We start from the raw sequence: 24,043 nt of genomic DNA, 5'->3' as shown, positions 1-24,043 counted from the left end.
CTTTGCCTTGTCCTGGATCCCAGTCCTGAAGCAGGACTTCTGTCCCAAAACCTAATTTAAAATCAGGATCCATGAAACACGTTCATGGCGGTAAAGCAAGGAAAGCAAATCCAAGTAATTTGAGGCAGAAATTCTGATTTTTCTCAGCAATCTCAAGTTTAGAAGCACCCAGTCCTTGTGTCAATGAAGCTGCAAGCTCAGAGGGTGCAGCTCCCGCTTGCTGACTGCTGGGGACTCTCCGATGGCTCATGACTGCTGGGGTCACACCAGTGCCACGCACTGCCCCACGCTCTGCGGACAAGAGTGCACACCAGCTGTGCCCCATCTCTGCCCCCGGCAGGGACAGTCAGCTGTAAAGCCCTTCCCGTGCACAAGATGGAGGAAGGCATGGGGGTGTCACAGTTACTATTTCTTTTGAGGAGTAAACTCGCCTACCCCGCTTTTCGCTGTGCAACCAAAAGTTTGCAGTGACTACCCTGCGGTCAGGCCGCTGGTGAAATCAAATTCCATAATATGCAAGCGGCAAACCTTACAGCCTGGCAGGGCTGGCAACACAAGCAATTACACGCTCCCTTTCTTCCCTCAGCTGTGGGAATAAGTGACTGCTTCCCCGTGTCCTCCTCGTTGAGTGATATCAATAATTTAAAAAGCCTTACAAGGTCTGGAGGAACAGCAGCCCGCTGTACCGCAAGGGCACCTGCCTCCTCCTCGGGGGTGTGACTCGGGAGCTGTTTGCCTTTCTGGGACAGAGAAAGGGCCAATGACTTTCCCAAGGACTTCCAAGGGCCATCTCATGAGCACGAAGAAGCTGATGTCTGTGCATGGAACAGATTCGTAACATCCACAGTCCTCCCAATGCCGATCTGTTATGGCAAGCCAGGTATTTGCACCTTGCTCTGCAGAGAAAAACCATTTAGATTGCTCCGAAACAGCTCAGCCTTTCAAGGGATGTGGTACCCACAGCCCAGTGAGACAACAGCCACCCGACTGCCATCAGCAACGTCCTTCATCGTCTCCACCCAAGAAGCCTACAGGACAAAGGACCACATGAAAGCACTCAGCAATGAGGCGTCTGATGGATCTACCTATGCACATTGACAGTTACGGTCTCTGTCACATTTATTGCGTATACATTTCACAGCACTGATGCTCTCTGCTAACACAATGTGGGTAATTGAAGCATGGGCTGCTCCAAGGAGGTGCCCGGAAACACCCAGCAAAGAGTGACAGAATTGGGATGAGAATACAGGTTTTTGGCTCCCACATGTGTGGTCCTGCCACATTTCAGGGATATAGAAACAGTGGGACAGTGCAATTCATTCAGCATTAAAAAGGCGGCCACTCAATGCTCTGCTCAACTATTTTTCTTTTGCTATTTCCTTGTGGAAGAGACCAGAAACATGCGCTAAAATGTACCCCAGATGCAAATTTCAACTTCAAGACAACTATAACAAGCACAGTAAGAAATTACCTCACTGCATGAATTTGCTTTATGCAGAGCTAGAGAAAAATACCGCAAGTTTATTGTATTTTAAAAAAAAAAAACAACAAAAACAAACCCAAAACCCCCTCTTCTGTATTACAGCGTCTATATGTTCTACTATAGATGACTGAGCATTAATCTTTCCCATCTTCAAAGGGGTGGGATAGGCAGAATTCAGCCACCAGCTGTGAGGATTTGGACAATGAGTTCACGCACAAAAATGTTCAACTTAGGGAATTTTACATTTAGCGGTCATTTAAATCTGAAACTTAGAACTGCAATAGTGAAGTTAGATAATAATTTGTCTACTCCAAATATGTCAAGCCTTAAAGCTCAATAGCTACAGAAAAGATCTCAAAAACATGTTTTTTTCCAAATATTAGCTCAACTCTAGTTCTAGACTTGGGCTTTCTCTTTCTGGCCATCTCATCCCTTCAAAACGGGAGTTATTTATTACTTATTTCTTAAGTACTCTAGCGTCTCCCTAACTTCCAAATTATTTTATCTTATACTAGAGCTTTTCCTCCCCAGCTAACATCACTTTGGATGACTAGGAACGGTCAGCCATAGTTTTAGTTCTTAATTATAAAGGGGAAAGGTACAAATATTTCTTAATTTTTTATTAATCTATTCTTGATTTCTGCCTCACAGCAGCTACTAGGAGTTGGGTCAAGAGACCTTTCCGGCATACCTGATTTACAGCTGTCAAATCACAGGAAACTGAGTATTAATTATTACTGTTATTAATTGTTATTGCATCTGACAGCGTCACAGAATACGCTTCAAAGTACAAAGTTGGAGGAAACTTCCAATTCTTGATATTGAGACTTGGTATCCTCATATGTATATGTCATAAGAGCTAAGAAAAATTACATCCATAAAATTAAAATTCCTTCCTACAGCCAGTTCCTTACAGCTTGGTAATCCAAGGGTGGGTCTCAAAGACACTTTGCTTTGGCCTAAGAGCACTGCCATCGAATGCCATCGGCGGTAAAACCCTCGCTGTATCCAGAGGGATCAACTGGACCAAAGACCAGTGCTCTTGAGAACCCTTCACATAAATCGAAGGTACTGATTCTCCTAGGAAACTCGAGGTCCTCTGAACAAAGAGGGAGGTGTCATATGAAGAGGTTACGAAGGTGATACCTTCTGTTAGTCGTGGGAGCACTGCTGGTTGTCCTGGAGATTTATAGGCAAAACCACCACTGCCGTCACTCTACGTGTCACAGCTCACCTCCCTTTCCTGGGGTGTTTTTGTGTCACAGTAATGACTAAATAGTCTAAATACACAGAAAGTCTTGGAGCAGGAACTGTTTTTATAACATAACGTTATATAAATCTGTTGGCTTCCTCTGTAAGGGTCCAAGATTGCATATTTTTATAAAGTAATTGGAGTTAATCATGACCACTTTAAGTACTTCAGTGTTTTACAAAAGAGAGAGGCAAAGCTACACAGATCTCTTGGGGCACTCGTGTCCCAAACCAGATGGGAATTGGCATGAGGTAGGAGATGAAAAGAAAGGCCAGTAGAAATCAAGAGTGGGCTTGGCTATTTGGCTTCACATCTCTGCTTCTCTACAGATTTCTCATGTGGTCTTAGGCACATAATTTAATCTTGTAGTGCCTCAGTTCCCCTTCTAAAATATGAAATCACTGAGATAACAGTGTCCTAGCTGACAAACACACAGACTTTCACTGGTACAAAGATGCAGTAATGGGAACCATGTATGAACCTGAAATATTTGCAAGGAATCCCTTTTCAATCTAAAAGTGCACAAAAACAGCAAAGTGAGTTCATAACACGTCTAGTTTTCTCATCAGTTGAATTGGTTGCCCTACTTAATGAAGTGAGCCGCGTAAACAACATACAGTCACAAACTGAGTTACAACAACTCTCATCTCATCTGGGGGACGATCCTAGAAATGTTTTCACGTGATCCCTACTCTGTCAGGGATAGAAATATTCCTCCCACCTCTCCATCACTATCAAGATGCAAACCTGGAGTCACAAACATTTGCCAACAACCAACTATCTTCATGGGCTGGTCTTCAGAAGGTCTGTCTGTAAGTCAAACGTAACCGAAACCCTGGATCCACTACTGCCTCTCATTACAAACACTGCTGACTGCACCTCTCGTACAACCTGGCTTAGCTCTCTTTTTACTCTTGTTTTTCTGTGGTATTAATGATTTTTAGTATCTATCACTAACACGACACTTTGGCATTTTTTTTAATTTCAAAAGGGCAAGTAGGCTTAGGAGAGAACGGTTAACCATCTGATTGATAAATTTTATTGAGCAAGTTTTGGGGTTTTTTTACTGCAGGTTGGAACACAAAGGAGAAATCAAAGGACAAAAGCCTCAAAGATATTTGTTCAGTAAATCAAAAATCTGGAATTGCACTTAGAAACCCCATTGTGGCTATTTGGGGACATTTGTATATTCTACAGGCAAACTTAGATAGGGTTGTTTTTTTTTTTTTTAAAACTAATCTCTCACTGAAAACAGTGCATGAACCCCCATCACTTCAGTAAGATTTGTCTAGGTCCCACACATGTATTCTATGCACCCGGATCTCTGCACAGCCCAAAATTTCCAAGCGGCTCTGAGGAACAGCTCTTATGAAACAGAAAGAAAGTGTTAGCCAGAGAGCCTTTAGACCAGTCTGGATATCAGAAGCTGGAATGACCCACATGGAAGGTGTAACTGCAGGCATAAGCTTGAGCGACAGGCAATCTGCTGCTGAGTAATTAAGATCTCTGCTTCCTCATGCTGAGCTTCAGCTGGTGGCTGAACACTTGGCAGGAGATGACAGAAGGACAGAATATAGTTTTAGTTTGGACAGACACCTGGGACTGAAATGCAGAAGTCATCAGCATAGGAAAGACATCTGGACGTGTATTTGCAGAGGAAGTAACAAAGATAAGGTGTAGGGAAAGATGAGCAACATAACATAGAAGTAGATGTGTAGGGTGAGATTGAAGGTCCTTCCAGTCTGTCTCCGGTAGCGGATGTCTAAAGGAACGCTAGAGGCACCGGGCAGTCATATGTGATTCCTCCGCTTAACATCGCCCAGCCTCCAAGCATTTTTCAGTTCAGGAGCTTCCTAAACTGGAAGTGGTTTCTAAGCATTTGGTTAATCCTCAGTGGATTTCTCTTCAATGAGCTTGCCCAGGCTCATCCCAAGCCCATGGACCTTTACCACCCAGCTCATTCTTTGGCTCCACAAGCCAACAGCCCATTGAGGGAGAAAACACCAGCGTAATGTAAGACCAACCATACTTGCACAGAACAAGACTGTCTGGCCTCAAATAGGATGGAAAAGTCCTACTGCAAAGAGCCAAGAGGAGTATGAGAAAGAGCCTCATTAAATTGGTTTCTGCAAGTTGCTGGGAGTATTTTTTTTTTCTTTAAAGAAAAGAAATTTTCTGAGATTCATGGTAAATTTCAAGAGAGAAAAATAATGACATGTAATGTGGGCTAAAGCTTGTCATCAGTTCATGACTGAAGTTTGCCAAGCCTGGGCCTCAGACAAGTGCCAATATGAGACAGAAATGCCATTTTAGAGAGCCAAGGAGGACTTGGCTCTTTACCAGTTTGATTTACTCCAATATGACTGTTTGAAAAAGTTCAGGGAGCTGCAACATTGAAACATTGAAAACGACAGGTCAGTGGGCAAATTGCTAGATCAAAGCTGCATTTTTTTCTTCTGAACAGACTTTGCAATGCCTATATTCAATAATTATAATAATTTAATAATTCCTCTTCTGGCTTGCGCAGCAGAGGAATGCAACACATATTAAACCAGCATGTTTTTCAAAAATATTTAAAACATAAATAAAGTATAGCATTATTCAAACCTAACAAGAACTTTTCCCATTTTAGTAGGAACACAACATACCAATTATTGTAATACATTTAGTTAAGAGCAGGTCAGCTTGGCTTAGTTGACAGGTGATGACTAGGTACAGACTCAGAAAAAGCCTCCCATTTAAGACCACAGCGTGACAAGTGTGAACACTAGCAAGCCTTGGTGGCTTCAGTGCAGTCCTCAGCATCCCCTGGCTCGATGGGCATGCGTGGTTTTGTGAGTTGCTAGATAAAGGATGCTCCAAGAATCCAATCCAAAAATTCAGGAACGAGAGCGGGAGTTATTCTATCAATTTTAATGAGCTTAGATCGAGTCTCATATACTGTATATCTTCCTCACAGTATGCAGTAGTTCTGAAGCAGAAAGGATCTGGCAGCTCACTGGGAACATTTCAGTGACTTCAAATTTTACATACAGATTGTTATTTTAATGCTGCAGTACAGCAGCAATTTGGGGGTTACAGTTTGGGTTGCAATTTAATAAAGTAAGAAACAAACAGGTATTTCAATAACATTCAATAGGTTATTTAGTTAAATAACTGTGACTTTCTGCAGTGGGCTAGTGGAAAGACGGATCACGGAGAAAGACAGGTGGGTGCAGCTCTCATACCTCATATTTCATACCTGAAACTGTGCTGCGCTTAATTCTTTCTGAGCTTATGCTCAGATTACTCGGGTTGCTCTTTGTCTGACATCAATATTTCTTAGACTCGTCTGCAATTTTAATACTAACCTTGTTCTTGCGAGCAAACATGAAAATTGATGCCTTTTAATCACTGCCCAAATAGACTCACAAATAGGTCAGAGTATGTCAATAAGTGCTATCTCCTCTCAAATAAAAGAACAAGGGGATATTAATGACACCGCAAAGCTCCCGAAAGTATGTCTACAGTTCGGTCACTACGACAGCAGAGCTGAAGAGACACCTGCTGAGAAAGCACATGCACAAAGCAAAGCTTCTTGCTATTGCAACCGTGTTGCTTCCGTCCCTGAGCTCCTCATGGAAAGGGTAGCAGAAGTAGTCTACACTGCACTGGAGTTTTCGGTGCTCGTCCTTCTGCTTGCCGCTGTACTCCCCCTTCCACAAGAGGCTCAGTGCCACAGCAGCAGCTGCCCTGCTCAGCATCCCACTCGGCCTCCCCGCTCCTTCCACCTCGGCGAGTGCATTTTCCTGACCTAAACACATTTGAACAGCAGCGAGCAGCACATCAAACTTGGGTTCAGCGTGCTGCGCTCTGCTTGCAAATGCACTCTGCTCCTTTAAACCAGAAGCAACTCTTAAACCTTAACCAAAAAATATATTTATTAAGTCTTCCTATACTGTCCTGGTTTCGGCTGGGATAGGGTTAAATTTCTTCCTAGTGCTGTGTTTTGGATTTAGTATGAGGAGAACGTTGATATGTTAAACCACGACATATATAGAAAGTAACTATAAATTAAACATAGCATACAACAGATATGTATTTGCATGATCACACACACGTCTTTTAAATGTTAAGTGCTATTATCAGAAATAAATAATTCCACTCATGCCCTCACCTGTGGAAGGATGACGTAGCCTGTCTTCTGGAGGACGATCCTTCACGAAAGGCAGAGATGACACGAAGGAATTCCCTTCTCTGTCACGAACTTTACTTCTCAGTCTATCAAAGAGCGACCCAAGACTACCCTTGTGTGCAGAGTCATCCAGATTGTCCTTGGAGTTGATCTTGGGCTCTGGAGATGACAGAAGGAGGTACTTTTCATTACAGATAAATATGTCATCCATGGGAGTCCCTGGAGGAGTCTCTTTGAAGGTAAACTTTTCTAGGAGTCCTGGGACATCCTCCATCCTAGTGCAATATGATTTCTGAGGTATTCTGGTCGTCTTGGAAGGCCTCGTGTGAGGACTGTAGACTGGGAAGGATACCTCCTCGCTGTAATCCCTTGGTGATCTCTCTTCAGAGCCAACAGAAAAATGAGATGGATTTGAGAGAGCGCTCCCATTCCCTAAATATTCTCCTGCCCACTCCCCTACTTTAAGCTCTTGTGGCTGAGTGTTATTTGCTCTATTATTGTTACTGTTCCTTTGGCTTAGGGAGTAGCTAGGAGTACTGGGGAAGCTGAAGAAAGCTTGTTCTGAAGAAGCTTTAACTTTGCTGTCTGAGTCCTGCTTTAGTCCTTCTGGAGATGAGGTTAGAGGTTCCAAAATGGACCGTTTGATCGCATTGGCTATGAGCCTCAGTGGGGATTTTGGGCGGCCAGCTGCATGCTCCCTGGCAACTGGACTCCTCAGAGCATCTTTTGTGTCAACTGGCAAAGCTGGTGGAGCATCATCTGCAAATAAGAGGGGCACAGGACAACCAGATAGTTTGAACACATCTTTTCTCCAGTCAGCATCCTTCTCCTCTGAAGTCCCCAGCGCTCCTTTGTTTCGATACCCTGGACTGGTTCCACCTAAGTCCGTCCTGTTCGAATCATACGGCAAGGATTGCTGTTGAGTACAAAGTGCCAGCCTTTTTTTTGCCTCCTTTAGTTCTTGCTCAAGCTTTTCTTCTGGGTGCCTTGTATTTTTGCCATCTTTCTCTTTCAAATCCAGAGATGACAGCACTTTTGTCTTCCTATTAAAATCTTCTGGTTCAGAGGTATATTTCAGGTTTTTTTCCTTCCAGCCCTGGGCTGTGTTTGTCCCAATGTCACCATCTATATCTTCAGGCTCAGAAAAGTCAGCAGCCAGTGTCCCATTCCCAGGAGGGGTCCGTGGAGAACCTCTAGTGCTGCTCTGAAAAGGACAATGGGGCACATAGAGGCAGATGTCTTCAGGCATCTCTCTGGCTTTTTCTTTTCTTTGAAATACTGGGCTGTAGGGTTTGAAATGTCCTCTTGTAACTTCTGGCGGTTTCTTGTAAGAAGCCAACTGTGAAATGCATGAAAAAAGATTATTTTAGTGGTTAAAAATATTGTTTAACGTATCTTTTATTTCATATAATATTTTAATCGATTTCAATCTTAACATAATACTAATAAGCGTAACATTTACTTTATATATACATATATACACACACATATATATGTAGATGATAATACAATAAGAAGAAAAGGTTTTCTCCCTAAAGAGCTAATATTTCTCTAGGAGTGGAGATCTAATACTGCTGGAAATGTTAATAGTCTAAAAATAATGTTATTCATGCTAAGAATCTGTCATAACTTTATGAATTACCTTTAATATTTTCCTTAGAAAGAAACAGTCCTATCTACAGGAAAATAAGCAAAAGCAGATCTGCTCTATTCTCCCGTGTGCATTCCACTTGCATCACCTTAGAGTTTCCAGCAAGCACAAGGGACCACTATCCATCCTCGCCAACTGCTTTTGTAATATTGCATGCTTACATAGCACAGGTAGGAATGAATGAACTGACCCAGAAGAGATTGTAAAATGCAAGACAGTCATTTTAAAAAATTCAATTAGTTCTCTCATGATTATTTTTCCTTTGGTGAAGATTTAAATTCATTACTCTAGCCACCAACTCTTCTGTTGGAGATAGTAACAAGGATAAATGTTCACATTAACTAGCCAGGGGACCAAAACTAGAGGTTTTTTTCCTTCTTAAAAGGGAGGCATTTTATCCTCAATGTTATGTGATAACGGATGGTAAGAAGATTCAATTCCTGTTTCCACCTATGGCCAGATTCTCAAATTCACACGGGTGACTGTCTGACTTCTCATTTCCCAGAAGCATCAGAAGTAAGGCAATAATGATTACTCCCTGTTTCACAGTCGTATTTGATGACTAAAATTAATATTGGCCAGGATCTCGGATAAAAAACATGAGAAACACCAATAAACAAATAAACATCCTCTTAATCCTCTCTCTTTAGAGCAAGAAAAAGGCCGCTGTGTGCTGCGTATAGAGTGGGAGCTGCAGCATGGAGTCAGCTCTCCTCGAGCGCAGCACGGCCAGGCAGCATTGTGCAGCTCTGCTCCCCTGGGACATTCCCTTCCTGGCCCTATTGTCCTGGACCGGATTTCAACTACCACCGTGGACGTGGAAGACTTGATTTTTTTCTAATGCAGACCTGAGGTCAAGCAATTTTAATCATGTTTAACCCAAGGTGAGGACAACGGGCTAGGACACAGAGGACGTGGGCTGGTCCCCACTCCACCCTGCTCGGAGTCCAGGGAACGTGCTGCCCTTTGCTCAGGATGGTCGGTCATCCCTCCCTCAGCCTTAAAAAAAAAAAAAAAAAAAAAAAAAAAAAAAAGGGACTGAAAATACAGTGGAAATCCTAGGTCCCGAAGGAAGCTACAGATGCTCCTGAGTTGTGGGAGGTGTAGAGCCAAGGGCCTGCTGCAAATTAAGACTAGAAGACTTCTGCCCACTGGATGCAAGGGGTAAACATTTAAACATTAGACACAGGCACACCTATGTAAGGGCTGTAACAGCCTGAAATCCCCCAGTCCCCTATGCCAGGTTTCCTATGGCCGGCACTATGCGACCCCTTACCTCGGCTCCCAGATTTGCCCTCCGAGGCCGGTGCTGGCACTTGCCTTTTGCCCAGTGATGCACAGCGATCAAGTGGCATTTAAGCCACTCAGATGTGACACCCTCTTACCCATTGCTGCTGGTACTTGGCCTTGCCCAACACGCCACACGTTTCCATCCAGCCCTACAAGCACGCAGGCAGACCAGCAGCCAGCTCGGGAGCACCGGGGGACAGAGATCGAGAATCTTAGAACTGCTTAGGTTGGAAAAGACCTTTAAGATCATCAAGTCCAACCGTTAACCTACACTGCCAAGTCCACCACTAAACCATGTCCCTAAGCACCACATCTACATGTCTTTTAAATACCTCCAGGGATGGTGACTCAACCACTGCCCTGGGCAGCCTGTTCCAATGCTTGACAACCCTTTCAGTGAAGAAGTATTTCCTAATATCCAATCTAAACCTCCCCTGGTGCAACTTGAGGCCATTTCCTCTCGTCCTATCGCTGGTTACTTGGGAGAAGAGACCAACACCCACCTCGCTACAACCTCCTTTCAGGTAGTTGTAGAGCGCGATGAGGTCTCCCCTCAGCCTCCTCTTCTCCAGACTAAACAACCTCAGTTCCCTCAGCCGCTCCTCATAAGACTTGTGCTCCAGACCCTTCACCAGCTTCGTTGCCCTTCTCTGGACACGCTCCAGCACCTCAATGTCCTTCTTGTAGTGGGGGGTTTCCTCTCCTTTGGGCAGAAACTGTGGCACAGAGGAAATCCCAGTGGCAGCTAAACCCCAAGCTGTTGGGGAAGGGCAGGGTGGTGGTGCCTACATGTTGGCTGATGCAACAGGTTAGTGCCTAACTCTGAGTGCGATTGAGGTCTGAGTCCCACAAAAAGCAAATGCCACTTAGCCACAGGATTTGGGAATGGTTATATCAGAGCATCCAAGTCTCTTCCCTATGTATAGCACAGGCATAACTCCAACTTTTGCTGGTTACTGTGAGAACCAAAACCATCTGAAAGAGCAGAGGATGCTCAGACAGCCTGCCAAAAGCAGACACACCCCAACAGTAGTTACGCTCCTTTTGCTCTGCACAATCCTCCCTCGTACCTGTGTTTGGGAGTGATCCTCTCCAGGACCACTTTGACAGCTGGCTGAGCTGTCCTTCCAGTGTAGCCCAGGTTTCCTGCTGGACAGTAGAGGGAAACCTGCCAAAGACACAAATTTTACCATCATATGTGTATTGCTTTTGTCTTAAATAAAGTTTGCAATTAAAGAACGAGAGTAGAAAGTTAAAAAGTCATCTGGATACAGTTGTACCTGAAGAGCTGACCTACAGTAATGAAGTTTATGGCCTTGCTCACATGTGCGTGCACACTGTGCCAAACACATGTTGACGTTTTCAGTGGTGGACCTGAACTGCTTCCACTTTTTGGCTGGACACAGTGAAGCAGCTTTTGAGTTCCAGGAAACTTTCTGGAAAACCAGCCCTCTTTAGAGGGCTTTCAGGCCTTAAAAGCAGAGGCAGGCAAAACAACCATCGACTTTTGAAGCTTTGGGTAGTTCTGAGAAATGAAGAAAATGGATGGCTTCCGAGAGGGCTGTCTGTCAGAATGGGAAAGAAACCACTTGCAGGCAGTAAGGACAGAAACAATCCTGCGGTCCTGCAAGCCAGGCCAACGGGCAGCACGCTGGGCGCTCTCCTAGGATCAGGCAAGGTAACTAATTGCTAACAGTCTTTAACCAAAACGAGCACAGACAGACTTAGACCTGCCAGAAACAAAAGTAGGGAGGTAACTTGCACCTGAAGGGAGTCAGAAGAGCTCTCTAATATTTGCGCCTGTGGGAATTTTACATAATAAATAATCTTTGGACAGAAGAAAAGTATCCCAGAGCCAAGATATTACCATGTCAAGCTTTAACATGACAAGTATATTTATAGCTGAATTATTAACTCCCAAACCCAATTATTAGCTCTGAAACCAACAAAGGTTCCCAAAGCAAACTTTGGTTCTTCTACGTAGGGATTAAAAGCGGCATAAGGACAAAAGCAGCACACCAGAGAGAGAAGACAGTTCTTGCATGTGGACTTCAGAAAAGGCAAGCCAGGGAGAGGGGCCAACTTTCCTTTCCTCTCGGTGTCTCACCTGTGCGTTCCCAATCTTGATGCAATTTGTTACATTCAGTCAAGAATGGATGGAAACGAAGTGCTGGAGTTCATTAAGGAACTCCCACAGGCACCAACAACGAGGGGCTGAACTGAGACAAACCCAGCTTTTGTCACCTGGTTAAAGGGATACCATAACTCTGGTCTGCTGCTGGTCTTGCTTTCTGTACCTTTTTGCAATGAGTTTTCAGGGGAGGGGAAAAGAAAGAAAGAGAAAAACCACCCTTCAAATAATTTCAGACACATTGAGAAAGTCCAACGATGGTCCTCTAAGAAAGCAGCATCAAACTTGAGCTACTCCAGCTTCATTTTCACAGCCTATCCCCACCCTACCTCAATTCTCTGTCCCCAGTACAAATGCTCCTCCCTTCCCACCCATGCACGTCGACCTTGATATTCTGTATAGCGAATTGACCATGGGAAAAGATAAAAATCCAGAATGAGGATGAAAACCCACTGTTACCTGTAGAAGTGAGCCAGGGGAGTTTAGACCGATCCACTAAAGCCCTTCACCTCCTGACACGGGCAAACGTCATGGCTCAGCACAACGAGGGGAAACGCAACCACTGCAGCAGCGACAGCCATAACACTGATGAGGGCTTAAAACCCACAACCCAGGGGTCTGCAGGGTAACGGCACATGCCCGTGGGGAGACCTACTTCCCACTACAGCTCTCGTGGGCGTGCATTAGCTTGCAAGGACGGGGCCTGCACGTGCGAGAACATCGCTTCGCAGGAAGCCACAGCTTGCTGTCTTTCACAGAGATAATGGATGTATTCCACCAAGATGCTGAACCCATATTTGCAGCTTCACATTCAAAACAGGGTTTTTAAAAAAAGTTCCCTGGGGCACTATCACGATCTGCTTGGCCGAAAAGCTACTCGAATTGACCAAGACAAATTAAGAGCGCGGTGTTCCCTGTGGCCGTGCAACAGGGATTAAAGATTTTGAAAGGTAATATCCTGCTCTGAGCCTTTCAGCCAATATAAGCATGACACTGATTTCCTTTCCTTGGCCACGTACCTCGTGCTGTTTATGAAACATATGTGTTTGGGGAAATAAGTCTGAAAAGGAGACAGATTTTTCTTTCATGTGACTGATGATCATATGAATTCTTGTAACCAAATATTAAGTGGATTAAATATAGAAACTAAGATTTACAGTGTTCCTCCAGAGAGTAAAAAATGCCTTTATTCTGTTCCCAGAATATGCTGAATGTGTTTTATACCTCGTTTTAACACCGTACTTGAGGTTCGGACAAATTCATGCAGCGCGTCGCTTCCCTCTCAAAGGCTTTTAGCTCCCTCTAGAGCCCTTCGGAGGCACGCGGAAGATTTTAATAAAATGACGGGAAAATTAATTGGCAAACGATTAAGTAATGCACTTGCTGAGAACAAGCTGAAAATGAGTCGAAATTAAGAGTGACCCCTGGTCTTCTCTTCTTTCCTCTCTCACAGTCTTTCTTTTTTTTCCTTCAAACCTGGAATAAGCATCGTTTTCGTTTGAGATTGATTAAGGCAAGATTTTAAATCTAAGCCTTTGGCAAAGCCAACACCTGATTACAAGCCAATCTTCAAATGCTGTACAGTGCCCAGAGACAGCCCCGAGGCTGACACAGATGCCACGAGACTTTGAGGGCACCCTGCTCTGCCTCCCTGTCCCAGGCTGGGGACAGTCTTTCCCCGGGTGGGACATCCCAAGCGGCTGCTCCAGAGAGGCCTCACAGGCACGGCGAGTCTCCCGCGGAGGTGCGGTGAGTCCCAGGGAAGGCAGCCCCATCGCGGCCCGTCTGCCTGTCTGTCTGCCACAGCTGCCTCTCTGGGGACAGCCCGTCACAGGGGATGGTTTGCTGAAGTCAAGCTTGGTGGGAGCATCCTTCAGGACTGTGAAAGAGCCCCGTGCATCCTCTACTGAGATTTCCTGATTTCTGGGATTTCCAGATCCCAGATGTGTGGCACGGGGGGCCTCCAAGGGACCGCAGGGTCGGTAGTGACAGCGCTCACGTGTACCTGCAGGCATCTGACTTGGAGGCGAGCCCAGTGCCAGGAAGGAGATGCAGCTTGTCTCCTCTTTTGAGATCTGAAAAATCTTTCTGCAGTGGGTACTTGCAAATAATCCTGAAGCTTGTTTGTGCATTCAAACCAAGCAAGCCAAGACGCCTCTGCTTGAATGCTGGTCCCATAACAGACACAGGGATCCTGCTTGTTTTGTGAGCAGAGCTCTTAACTTCTTTGAAGGCAACTGGGACTCTGACCAGCAGCAGCAGTCCCCGCTGTTGCAGAGGGCATCTGAGGGCAGGGTTAAAGAGCGGCTGTCACCACCATTCCCCAAAACCCGCTGTCTCCATGCCCAGAAACTGTGGCACTCGGTCACATGCACAAATCCCCTCTTTCCGCTGCTATACATTCATGTTTTATACTTAAGGCTGTCAACACCCCAGTATAACCAAGTTTTGAGAGGGTTTGGGATGCTGGTAAGCTCACCCAGCTCCCATACTGGTATGATCTATCCTGGCAGGTACCTGTGAGTCCTTAGCGGGCACTGGGCAGGCACCGTGTGCGCTTGCAGAGTGGCTGTGCCGAGGCTGCCGGGTGACCCTGTTATGAGCAGCAGAGGTGTGACCGGGGATGGCTGCCTTGTTTTGGGACCACAGCCCAGGAGGATTCCTTAGATGCAGCCCCGGCTGCAAGCAGCGACCGCACTGTGTTTCGGAGGTGAATTGAGCACAGACCTGATTGCTATTGAAATCGCTGCATTCCTGTGCGATTCCCACGGACAGAGAGAGGTCAGCCCAAACCAAATGAAACTGCTAGAGGACAAGAACTAGCAATGCTCGTTTTCACCAGCTCACCTCTTGGGATGGCTATTAGTATGCTATCCCTTTCCATAACCCAAAAACATCACCTGTTTTTTCCAACAAAAAAGAGATGATAGAGCACCTGTAGGAGGGTGTAAATAGGCACCTCCAGGAGCATTTCTCGTAAGTGATACTCAAAATGTTAGACACATCTTGCACCTGATCAAAAGCAATCGGCACACGCAGGGCTAGAGACAGGGGTGCATTTTCTTGGCTGGAGAGTTAGAGAGGACACCACTTGCTGGTGGGTGTAATAATGTAGGGAACAGTCAAGCAAAAAGGGAGTTTGATCTTTTCAGGACAAGAAAATGGAAAAGAAATATTTGTTGCATTTTAGATCTCTGTTTTCTCATCTAGTGACTCAAAAATACAAAACTTTGAAAGGAAAGAAGGAGAAACAAACATTTAGGAGACAGGAAAACAAAAGACAGTACAAATAGAAGAAACAATCGCTTCTCAGGCTTTACTCACTTGTTTGGAGTTTTCTTCTCCAATTCTGATACCTATTTAATGCCGTGGAGTGAAAACTGTTGGCTCTCTGTAGGGCTGAACAGAAACAGAAAAGACACACGGTCAGCTAATGCAGCAAAAGCCAGAGAGCAAAAATAAAGAGGGGGGGAATAAAAGAAATAAACCCAGCGGCGGGGGTGAGTTTTCTAACCGCTCTCCCCCCGCGCCGGTCCCTCTCCCCGCGGCGGCGGCCGGGAGGGGGCAGCGCGCGCCCGCCACCGGGCCCAGCCCCGGGCGGGGGGTGCTGGGGCGAGGGGCGGCAGGGAGATGCTCAGGGGAAAAGGGCTCGCCTGGTCCTTCTCGCTGGTCCCCAGACCAACCTCGGCTCTTTTCTCAGCGAAGCCGGGACGAGCAGACAGACAGACAGGTGGGGGGACAGCCTGAAGGGGTAAAAACTTATTAAGGAGGCTATAGCGCGGCTGGGTGAGGATGTGGAGCAGGGAGACGGGCTGCTCGTGAAGACCTAGAGAACCCCGCTGGCATGGGGTGGAAGGTGACGGCGGGGGGGAAGGTGACATGAGCAGCCAGGGGTGGGGAGAGCATGGAATTGGGGAGGAAAAAGGATAAAATCCTTCAGTGACTGCACGGGATCACACACTGCTGGGCACCTTTTGGGGTTTGCTGCTGTCCTTTTTTTGCCCTAAACAAGGGCTTCGTTATTCAAGAGTCCATTTAGATTGCTGTATGAAATCTTCTCTTTTCTGTTTGGATTAAAAATGCATATATGGATGTGGGGGTGGTGGGAGATGGGAAGAAATGAAGGCTGATGGCCTTTTATTTTCTGCAAAACCATTTCTTTGGCTGTTTTTAGCGCTTTTAGTTTTGACCTTCTCCAGCTCCAGAAAGGAGTTTCCATGTGGAGGCAGACTGTTCCTAAGCCTCTCCCCAGTCCCCTGCTAGCTTTTCGAGGTTCCTTTCCTCCTTGTGCTTTCACTGGATACAAAAATTTTAAGCAGCTACTGATAGAAATACAAACTGAACCAAGCAGAGCTCTCTAGTGCCTCCCAATATCACCCTTCCTTAGGCAACACCACAAATATTGCAGAGGCTACTAATAACTAATACTAATAAATCCAAGCTTCTTACCAGAGGGAAAACATTCATCCCACCCCTGCAAGCAAAGCACGAGGCACAACTGCTCCAGGTTACCCTGCATCATGGAAATGCTGTTTCAGCTACAGCACTCAAAAGGCATAAATCCCCCCTAAAAAAGACACTGTTAATGGGTACAACCTGGCCACATCGCAGGTAACAGCCTCCACTTCGAAGCCTCTCCCCCAACCCTGACTTCAGCCTTGAGGAGAAGCTGCTGGAGTATCCCTGGGTCAGGACACTGCTTACCATCGGCAACTTTGGATGTTTTGGGGCTTTCCTCCGGCGCCTCAGGGCTCCTGACGAGCGATGCCCACCTCCGGACGGGGCTCGGGTAGGCAGGGGGCTCCAGCAGTGAGGTCCGACCTTCGCCCACTTCAGTGTTCAACAAGTCGCCATTACAATCAGAGTCCAGCTCAGAGCTACGGGGAAAAAAGGGCGAGATGGAAAGAAAGCGGGACACATCAGAAGACACACGGCATGGAGGTATTCATTCCCCTTCAGTGCAACAAGCACCAGTGTCAGCCCTGACAGCCATGCAGCCCACAACTGCTACACTCAGCACCTGGAATCAAACTGGCATCGAGAGAGACTTGGGGGGAAACACCACACTGCTCGATTAGCAGGGACAGGTCCTTCTGCCCGCAAGGCTGCACCAAGATGAAGAAAGGGAAATAGCAGCATTTGCAATGCCATAATCCGCCTAGAAGCAAGGATGAGGGTCAAAACTCCACACTTTCCAGCTTTTCCCCACAGATTTTTGGAAATGAGGCATGCCGTAGAGAACGCGCAGGAGGCCAAATCCAGGGCAGCCCACTCCGACTGCAAGGCAGGCTTCATCTCCCAATTCAATATGGTTATTGCTGGATCTCGCCTCATCTCCCATCTGGGACCTGGAACCAGCTCCCCTCTCCGGGTGGCAGCGGCTGCCGAGTGCCCATCACTTGGCAAGCGGCGGGGGAGGCGCAGCCCCCTCCTGCCACACAGATGCCTCTGCACTGGTGCTGCCAGCGGAAGATAAAGCCAAGGAAGGTGAGGAAATGCTGAGGGGTGGGAGGCTTTCCTAAGCCTTCAGCAGTTTGGGGGAACCCATGCTGGAAATCACGCAGCATCAGCCATTTCAACCTGGGGGTGACAGATGATGCCATGCTGGCATCCGTGGCTCAGATGAGACCGCTGTAAAACTCAGCCTTTGCACCAGCATAATTTCTTATCGTGTGTCGGGCACCTCACGGAGCCATGAGGAGGGTTTTGGACCACAGCGAGCTGCTGCACTTGGTCCTGACCCCACTTCTGGGTGCTGCGATACAGGACGAGGAGGGAGCCCCGAGGAGAGGGGTGAGGACAGCCACTGGCCCAGCAAACAGGGCTTAGGCAAGAAGTTGGAGGAAATTGTAAGCACCAGGCTAGAGAGGGTAAGCCTGAGTGAAGCTACGTGAATAGCCTTCAACATGCAAAAGGCACCTATAGGAAATAAGGAAACGAACTCTTCAGGAGCCACTGGGACAGCCCATAGAACAGCGAGTGCAATGAGGCACCTGAGCTGATCACAGAGGCAGATTTTGGCATCCCCTTCCTTAAATGTAATTAAAAATATGCCACACAAACACACGTGAATGGCACACACGTCATGACCTTGCCTCTGGGCAGGAGAACGACTGTTTGAGGTGATTATTAGTCCTTTTTTCAATAACCATGGGATTTCTTTCATCTCTAAAGGCCAGACTGTAGGGAAGGCACTTTCAGGCCTTCTGATCTGACCATATTCCCACTGCTATAAATAAGCATGCCATCATCCCACTCAGCCTATTTTTAATGCAAACAATACTGCTAACCTAATTTATAGATTTATTGTGATGATTAATGGCTCTACCTTAAAAAAAAAAAAGGATCTTACGCCATGAGTAGTCCTGTTGGCATGGCAGGAGAAAGCTGTTTTGTGTTTTTATAGCACTGCCTCATAGAAAGTAAAGATTTATTGTAACAGCCCAAGGCAGAGCCCAGGAGGCAGGAGGAAGAAGAGCTAAAGGCAAGGCTGCAGACAGTATAAAGCCGGGGTAAATGCCATATGGGTAGCGCCTGCCAGTCCTGCAGCCTCTTTGCCCAGATCAAACCAGCAGTGCTGGGAGGCCGGGGCCAGCAAGGCAGCGAGGATGGGAGCCCAGCTCCAGGTGCGTTGCTCTCTCAGTAGGCTGAATCAGAGCAGCCTTAAATTTCACCACTAACACATACTTTTTAGGTATCTTTCAAGCTGTGTCAAGCATACAGAGATATATATAAAAATATAAATATATGAAGTCTTTGATAGCTGAGATGCTGTGTGATGGGGAGATACCACACTGAGACTGGGCAGAGCGCCACACAAAAGAAAAAGAAAAAAACCTGCCATTAACATTGATTGATATATTTCTGTTTTTAAGAGCAAAATGTTTATTTTCCTTGGCTGGCAAGGATGCAAGTGCTATAGTACGAAGCTTCTCCTCTGCTCTCTGTTTGATAGGCAGTCATTACTCACAAGTACCTAAAGCCTGAACTGCAAAGCTGTGTCACCGAGCCGGTCGTTTTCCCCGTCCCACCGAGTGCCCCGCAGCCAGCTCAGCAGTGCCATTTGTCACTTGCTATTTCTTTCCTCCCCCCCCTTTTTAGGCAGGGGCTGGCCTGCCGGAGCGGTGTGAGGCGAAGGGCGCCTGAGCTGCCGCAGCAGCGGGAGGCTGACCTCGGAGCTGCTGGCACCAGCTGCGCCGGTGACAGATGTGGCACCAGCCCTCGCGCCGCGTCCCGCTGGCGGGGAACCAGGGGCCTCGCCGTCCAGCCGCAGGGCCTGCCGCAGGGAAGGGAGCTGATCCCTCAGATCAGAGGGATTAGCCGACTCTCATCGCTGCCCGGGCGCCGCGGGGGCACCAGGAGCCGGAGGGTATTAGCGAGGAATACAAGCGCACGCTCCGCAGGGGGGGCTGTCAAACAGGTAGGAAACCCTTCCCCGAGCTCTCCGTCCCCCACGAGAGAGGAACCCCAAAGAGGTTCCCCAGAAGATTACCCACGTGGCAGAGCACAAACGTCATTTAAAACCACCGCAGGGAAGAGCAGGAGGCTGCATTTCTAAAAGCGTTGCTCTCCACACAGCACCACGAACAGGTGTTTAAAGGATGTCAAGAATTTGAATGAGCTTCCTTGCAGAGCAATAGCTCTGTGTTTGCAACAGTTGGCTTTGCGTTTGCCTTTTTTTTTTTTCCCCCCTCCCTTCTTTTTTTTCGTCCCCCTCTTCTTTTTTAGTTCTCAGTAAGGAAAACTGCCTTACTCGGGAGATACCAATCTAATCTTTAGACAGAATGAACTCCCCCAGAATCCTGCCCAGAAAGCCAATATATTCTAATTTGTATGCAGAAATTGGGCTTCCTCTGACAGCTCCCCAAGGATCATCAAATTTCAGATTTCTTAGGGGTGGACAAGCCCTCAAACACCCCGAGAGAGGCCCGGGGTGCGGAGCTGCAGGATGATGCCCAGGGTGGGAGGCAGCCACATCACAGGACGCACCTTTTGCCACAACACACCCACTGCCCTAAGCCCTGAACCGACATTTTTTGGTACACAAAGAGCTGAACCCGGGCTGATCAGGGCAATGCTTTTCTCTCTGATTCAGGCCCCTGTGTGGGATGCACATGTTTGACGATTTTCTGCAAAGTGAGTCATGTGTCTGGGGGATTTATGGCTGCGGCAAAGAACAATTGTTATTCTGAGCGGTTTGTCTTTTTCTTTTTTTTTCCCCCAGTTGTACGTACATTCAGTACTATATTTTGCTATATTTTTCTTTGTGTTCCAGAGAACACCAAGCTGCTCTTATGGGTTTTTTATAGGCTCACTTGTATTTTAAAGTACCTGCTTGCATCACTGGTGACCATGACTCGGATAGCGAGAAGGTTGTGCTCGGTCATCTCCTCCTCGGGGATGACCCTCACGGTGGCCCACTCGGGGGAAGGGGGCGAGAACCAGCTCTCCAGGTTGTGGCACTCGGGGATGCTCTTCGCCTTCTTCGGGGAGGTGGGCGCGTCGGCCGCGGGCAGGCAGCGGTCTGGGAAAGCACAAAGGCGATAGGGGCGTTAAGGGAGGAGGGCGTCCATGGCGGGGACCTCACCCCCGCGTTCGGGTGGTCCTTGGCCATCACCGGCAGTTTCCGCGTGGGGCCCCGTGCTGTCCCCACGGGTGCAGGCGAGGTGCGTGCACCGACACCTGGCACAGCAAGAACATCCCTTCAACCCGGTACAGCCCTGCCGGGATTTGTCAGCTCGGGTGCAGAGAGAAGGAAACTTCAGGGGCAGGCTCAGCTTTTGCAGCTGCAGGTCCTCGCTCTGCTCCGTGGGACGCTGTCAGGGTGGGTGCAGTGGCAGCAGTAAGACACGTGCCAGCCACACAAGTAGGGGTTTACGGCCTCTTTTCAAGCCCCCGATGTATGTGTGCATGTGGCAGGTGGCAGATGGACCAACCTTGCTTGGGTGGCTAAAACTTCAGCCTTTTATTGCAAATTTAGGTCAATTTACGACAGCGGGAGTGAGCAAAATAAACACAGGCTCTTCAGGTTATTTTTGAGTGTGTACAGCAAATACAGACACTGATTTGGGAAAAGCAGCATCATCACAGCAGTTAAACAGCACCATCCTTGAACTTCACATTCAGGCAGGAGGAATAAAGAATAAAGCCAAGTTTTCCTCGCTCACCCCAAGTGATGCAGACGGAGCCAAAGACAGGAGATCATCTCTCCCTGTGAAATCCTTAATTTCTGAGCAACCTCATCTATCCACAACCTCCTGCTCAAGCAAATACAAAGCAAATATCGGCTGCGCAAGCTCCCCTGGGGCTCGGTGCAGAAGGGACAAATGACAAGCTCCAGGAGAGTGGCTTTGCTCAGTTCACCTCCCATGTGTGGTGCTTTCGCCACATTTAATTCAACACTGTTGCTTCTAATTTACACCTGTATAAGTGGAAAAAAATCAGACCTGGGACATGGCTTATTTTCTCACCTATTAGAGCAAACTATCTAGTAAACATCAATTAAACTCCTCTTTAACTTGCAGCTCCTCCATTTATTGCAGGAGTTCACCCACCGCTGTCCTCCACCTTGCAAGGGTTTTTAACTCGAACGCCAAGCGCGAATGAACGTGGAAAACAAACCTGCTGGGAGCAAGAGTGCTACAAGCAAATCCCAGACACATCAGGAGGATTATATACGCTGCAGAGCCCAAGCGCTGGCCCTCGGACCCTCCGGAGCAGCAATTCCCCACCTGCAGTCCCTGCGTCTGCCCCTGGGCCGTCGCACACGGCTCTTCACTCGCACCCGAGAGGCGGCAGCCGCCGGGCACTGCTGCTCCTGGGAGCAGACGCAGCAGCTATTGCAGGGGCACGACCTGCACCGCGCTGAGCTCTAAGCCTGTCCCGGATCGCTTGGTCTGTCCTTCGCCGTCCCCTTGGCCTGTTACCATTTCTGTGGAGCTGTCCTCAACGGTCCTCAACACAACCTGTGACAGCAGAGCTACGCTTTTGGTTTTTTGCACAATTCAGGTAGCTCCCAGCCTCCCCCAGAAAAAGAAAACTGGTGTTCTGAGCTTCTGCACCTCTCCCAGTTATTGTTTGTGCTCACCCGCTTTCTATGTTTGAAAATCACCACCACCGAGGAAAGCCCAGCTGCTGGTGGCAGGGATGACTGCTCTACAGGTACAACTCCTGTGCTGGCCAGGTGAAGCTCCCTAACTTGTGCTCACAGACTGAGTAACATGGCTTTACAGTCAGTTTTTTTAGTAGTTTTACTGATTACGCTTTTCCCAAGCGGCACAGAGCACTGCACTTTTCAAAAGGCTGTGGCGAGCTCTGGTTTTTCACCCTTCATAAAAGTCAATGTATTTTCTTGGCTTAAAAACTCAAGACTTCACTGCTCACAAGGGTTTTGTGTGGTTTTTTTTTTTTAAATTCCTCTACTTCTTTGTAGAAGAAGCCAAGGAGGACGGAGGAGTGGCTCACTGCTTCTCCGGAGCAAGATGCTCCCATGTGAAAACACGTGCTCAGGCTCTACGTCCAGCTCACCAGCACCACAGCAGCCACGTGTTTCTTGACCGCAGAGATTTCATTTCCTTCGGGAGATGGAGGAAATTCATCCCTCTCCAATTTTTCTGTCTGACTCCTACTTCGGCCCAGCCAGGCCACCCACCCCAAAGCACTGGCGGGCAGTGCACAGCAAGCCCAGCAGCGTTCAGGTGGCAACGTGGGAGCCCACGGGTCAGGGGCACGGCTGCCTGCAGGAGGGCAGAGCTGCCCTTCCTCGCGGGGGGCATGAAACCCTCCTGGGAACGGCCCCTCTCCCTCAGAGCTGGGCTGGACCACGATGTGCCATTTCTACTCTCCAGAAGCAAAGCAGAAAGCAGTACTGTGAGCCAATTTGTAAAACCTAAGTCCTTCAACTCAACTTTCTCCTTAAACGGTGCTGCATTTTATATGAAAATCAGAGCAAGCACAAGCAAACAAAAGTTTGCCAGCTCTGTCTACAAACTTTGTACCCATGCTGGCAATAAGCACTGCCCGGGGTCACTGCAAGCGGCTGTTAAAGAAAGTCAGTTTTGCCATTTGCTTGCACACTCAGTACGTATTCCCTTCCCATCCCACACATTAATGCTTTGCCCGCCACGCTAACAGGAAAGAGGAGAAAACATGTTTATGACTAACAGACACACAGCTGGAGAGCATCGAAACCCACAGACAGACAGACTACCTAAAACGATTCCCAGCGTGGTTCCTGAATGTGAACACATTTCCAGTCAACAAGTCCCTCTGCAATGACCTGTCACACATCCAGTTTTCAATCATTATAGACATAATAGTCAGAGCTGGTGAAGGACCTCAGGATGTCATCCAGGCCACTGGATGACAGTGACGGATGGCACCATCACCTCTCTCCGATGAGCTACATTTCTGTGCTTGCGTCTTTTTTTTTTTCTTTCCCCTTTTTTTTTTTTTGGTATCATGGTATCTCCCATCTTGAATTCTGCACCTAGAAGCTGACCCTCTCAGGGATCTGTTAGACAGCAGAGTCCTTTCTGAGCAAGATAAGTTTGCATTCACAGTGATACTAATCAGGTTTAAGATCAGCATCCTGCATTAGCATCCACCTCAACCTAGTGAAAGATGTCCCTGCCCTCAGCAGGGGGGTTGGGCTAGATCTTTAAAGGTCCCTTCCAACCCAACCCACTCTAGGATTAGAAAGCAAACCCACTCCTTACCAACATATTTAATCTATATTTGTATAGTGATATATAAAGTTGAATAAACTACGTTGCACTCAACTCCATAAAATTAGAAACTGGACCGCCTTGTGTTTCATGGGACGCCCACATGTGCGCGTTAACTCCAACACTGGGTCACGCATTCTGCAGGACATTCGAAAAGACTAAAGTTAGTACTGCTGTTTCTCATTGCAGGGCTGCACCTTGAGTAACAGACTCAAACGAAAGGCAAAGATGTCCCAGATGCCCAGGTGTCAGAGGTTTTTTGTAGGCTCTGATGATGTTACACAATTGCCTGGTCTCTCCTAAAAAGCAGCCCTTCCTGCAGCGCCGGACTGACCC

General features: G+C 47.4%; 1 protein-coding gene across 3 annotated transcripts in view; it reads right to left on the bottom strand.

The window, feature by feature from the left end:
* Positions 1-24,043, bottom strand: part of MICAL2 (microtubule associated monooxygenase, calponin and LIM domain containing 2) — a 133,443-nt gene that overhangs the window by 13,829 nt on the left and 95,571 nt on the right. For all 3 annotated transcript variants that reach the window (XM_075163185.1, XM_075163189.1, XM_075163184.1), the window contains 5 exons: positions 20,313-20,505; positions 16,686-16,858; positions 15,306-15,380; positions 10,921-11,018; positions 6,892-8,248 (listed from right to left, as the gene is read on the bottom strand). In XM_075163185.1, the coding sequence (XP_075019286.1) occupies positions 6,892-8,248; positions 10,921-11,018; positions 15,306-15,380; positions 16,686-16,858; positions 20,313-20,505 (1,896 nt within the window). The remainder of the gene's footprint in view (positions 1-6,891; positions 8,249-10,920; positions 11,019-15,305; positions 15,381-16,685; positions 16,859-20,312; positions 20,506-24,043) is intronic.

This window comes from Calonectris borealis, chromosome 14 (genome assembly GCF_964195595.1).
Source record: "Calonectris borealis chromosome 14, bCalBor7.hap1.2, whole genome shotgun sequence".
NCBI classification, from domain to species: Eukaryota; Metazoa; Chordata; class Aves; order Procellariiformes; family Procellariidae; genus Calonectris; species Calonectris borealis.
This window is presented reverse-complemented; position numbering and strand designations above follow the sequence as displayed.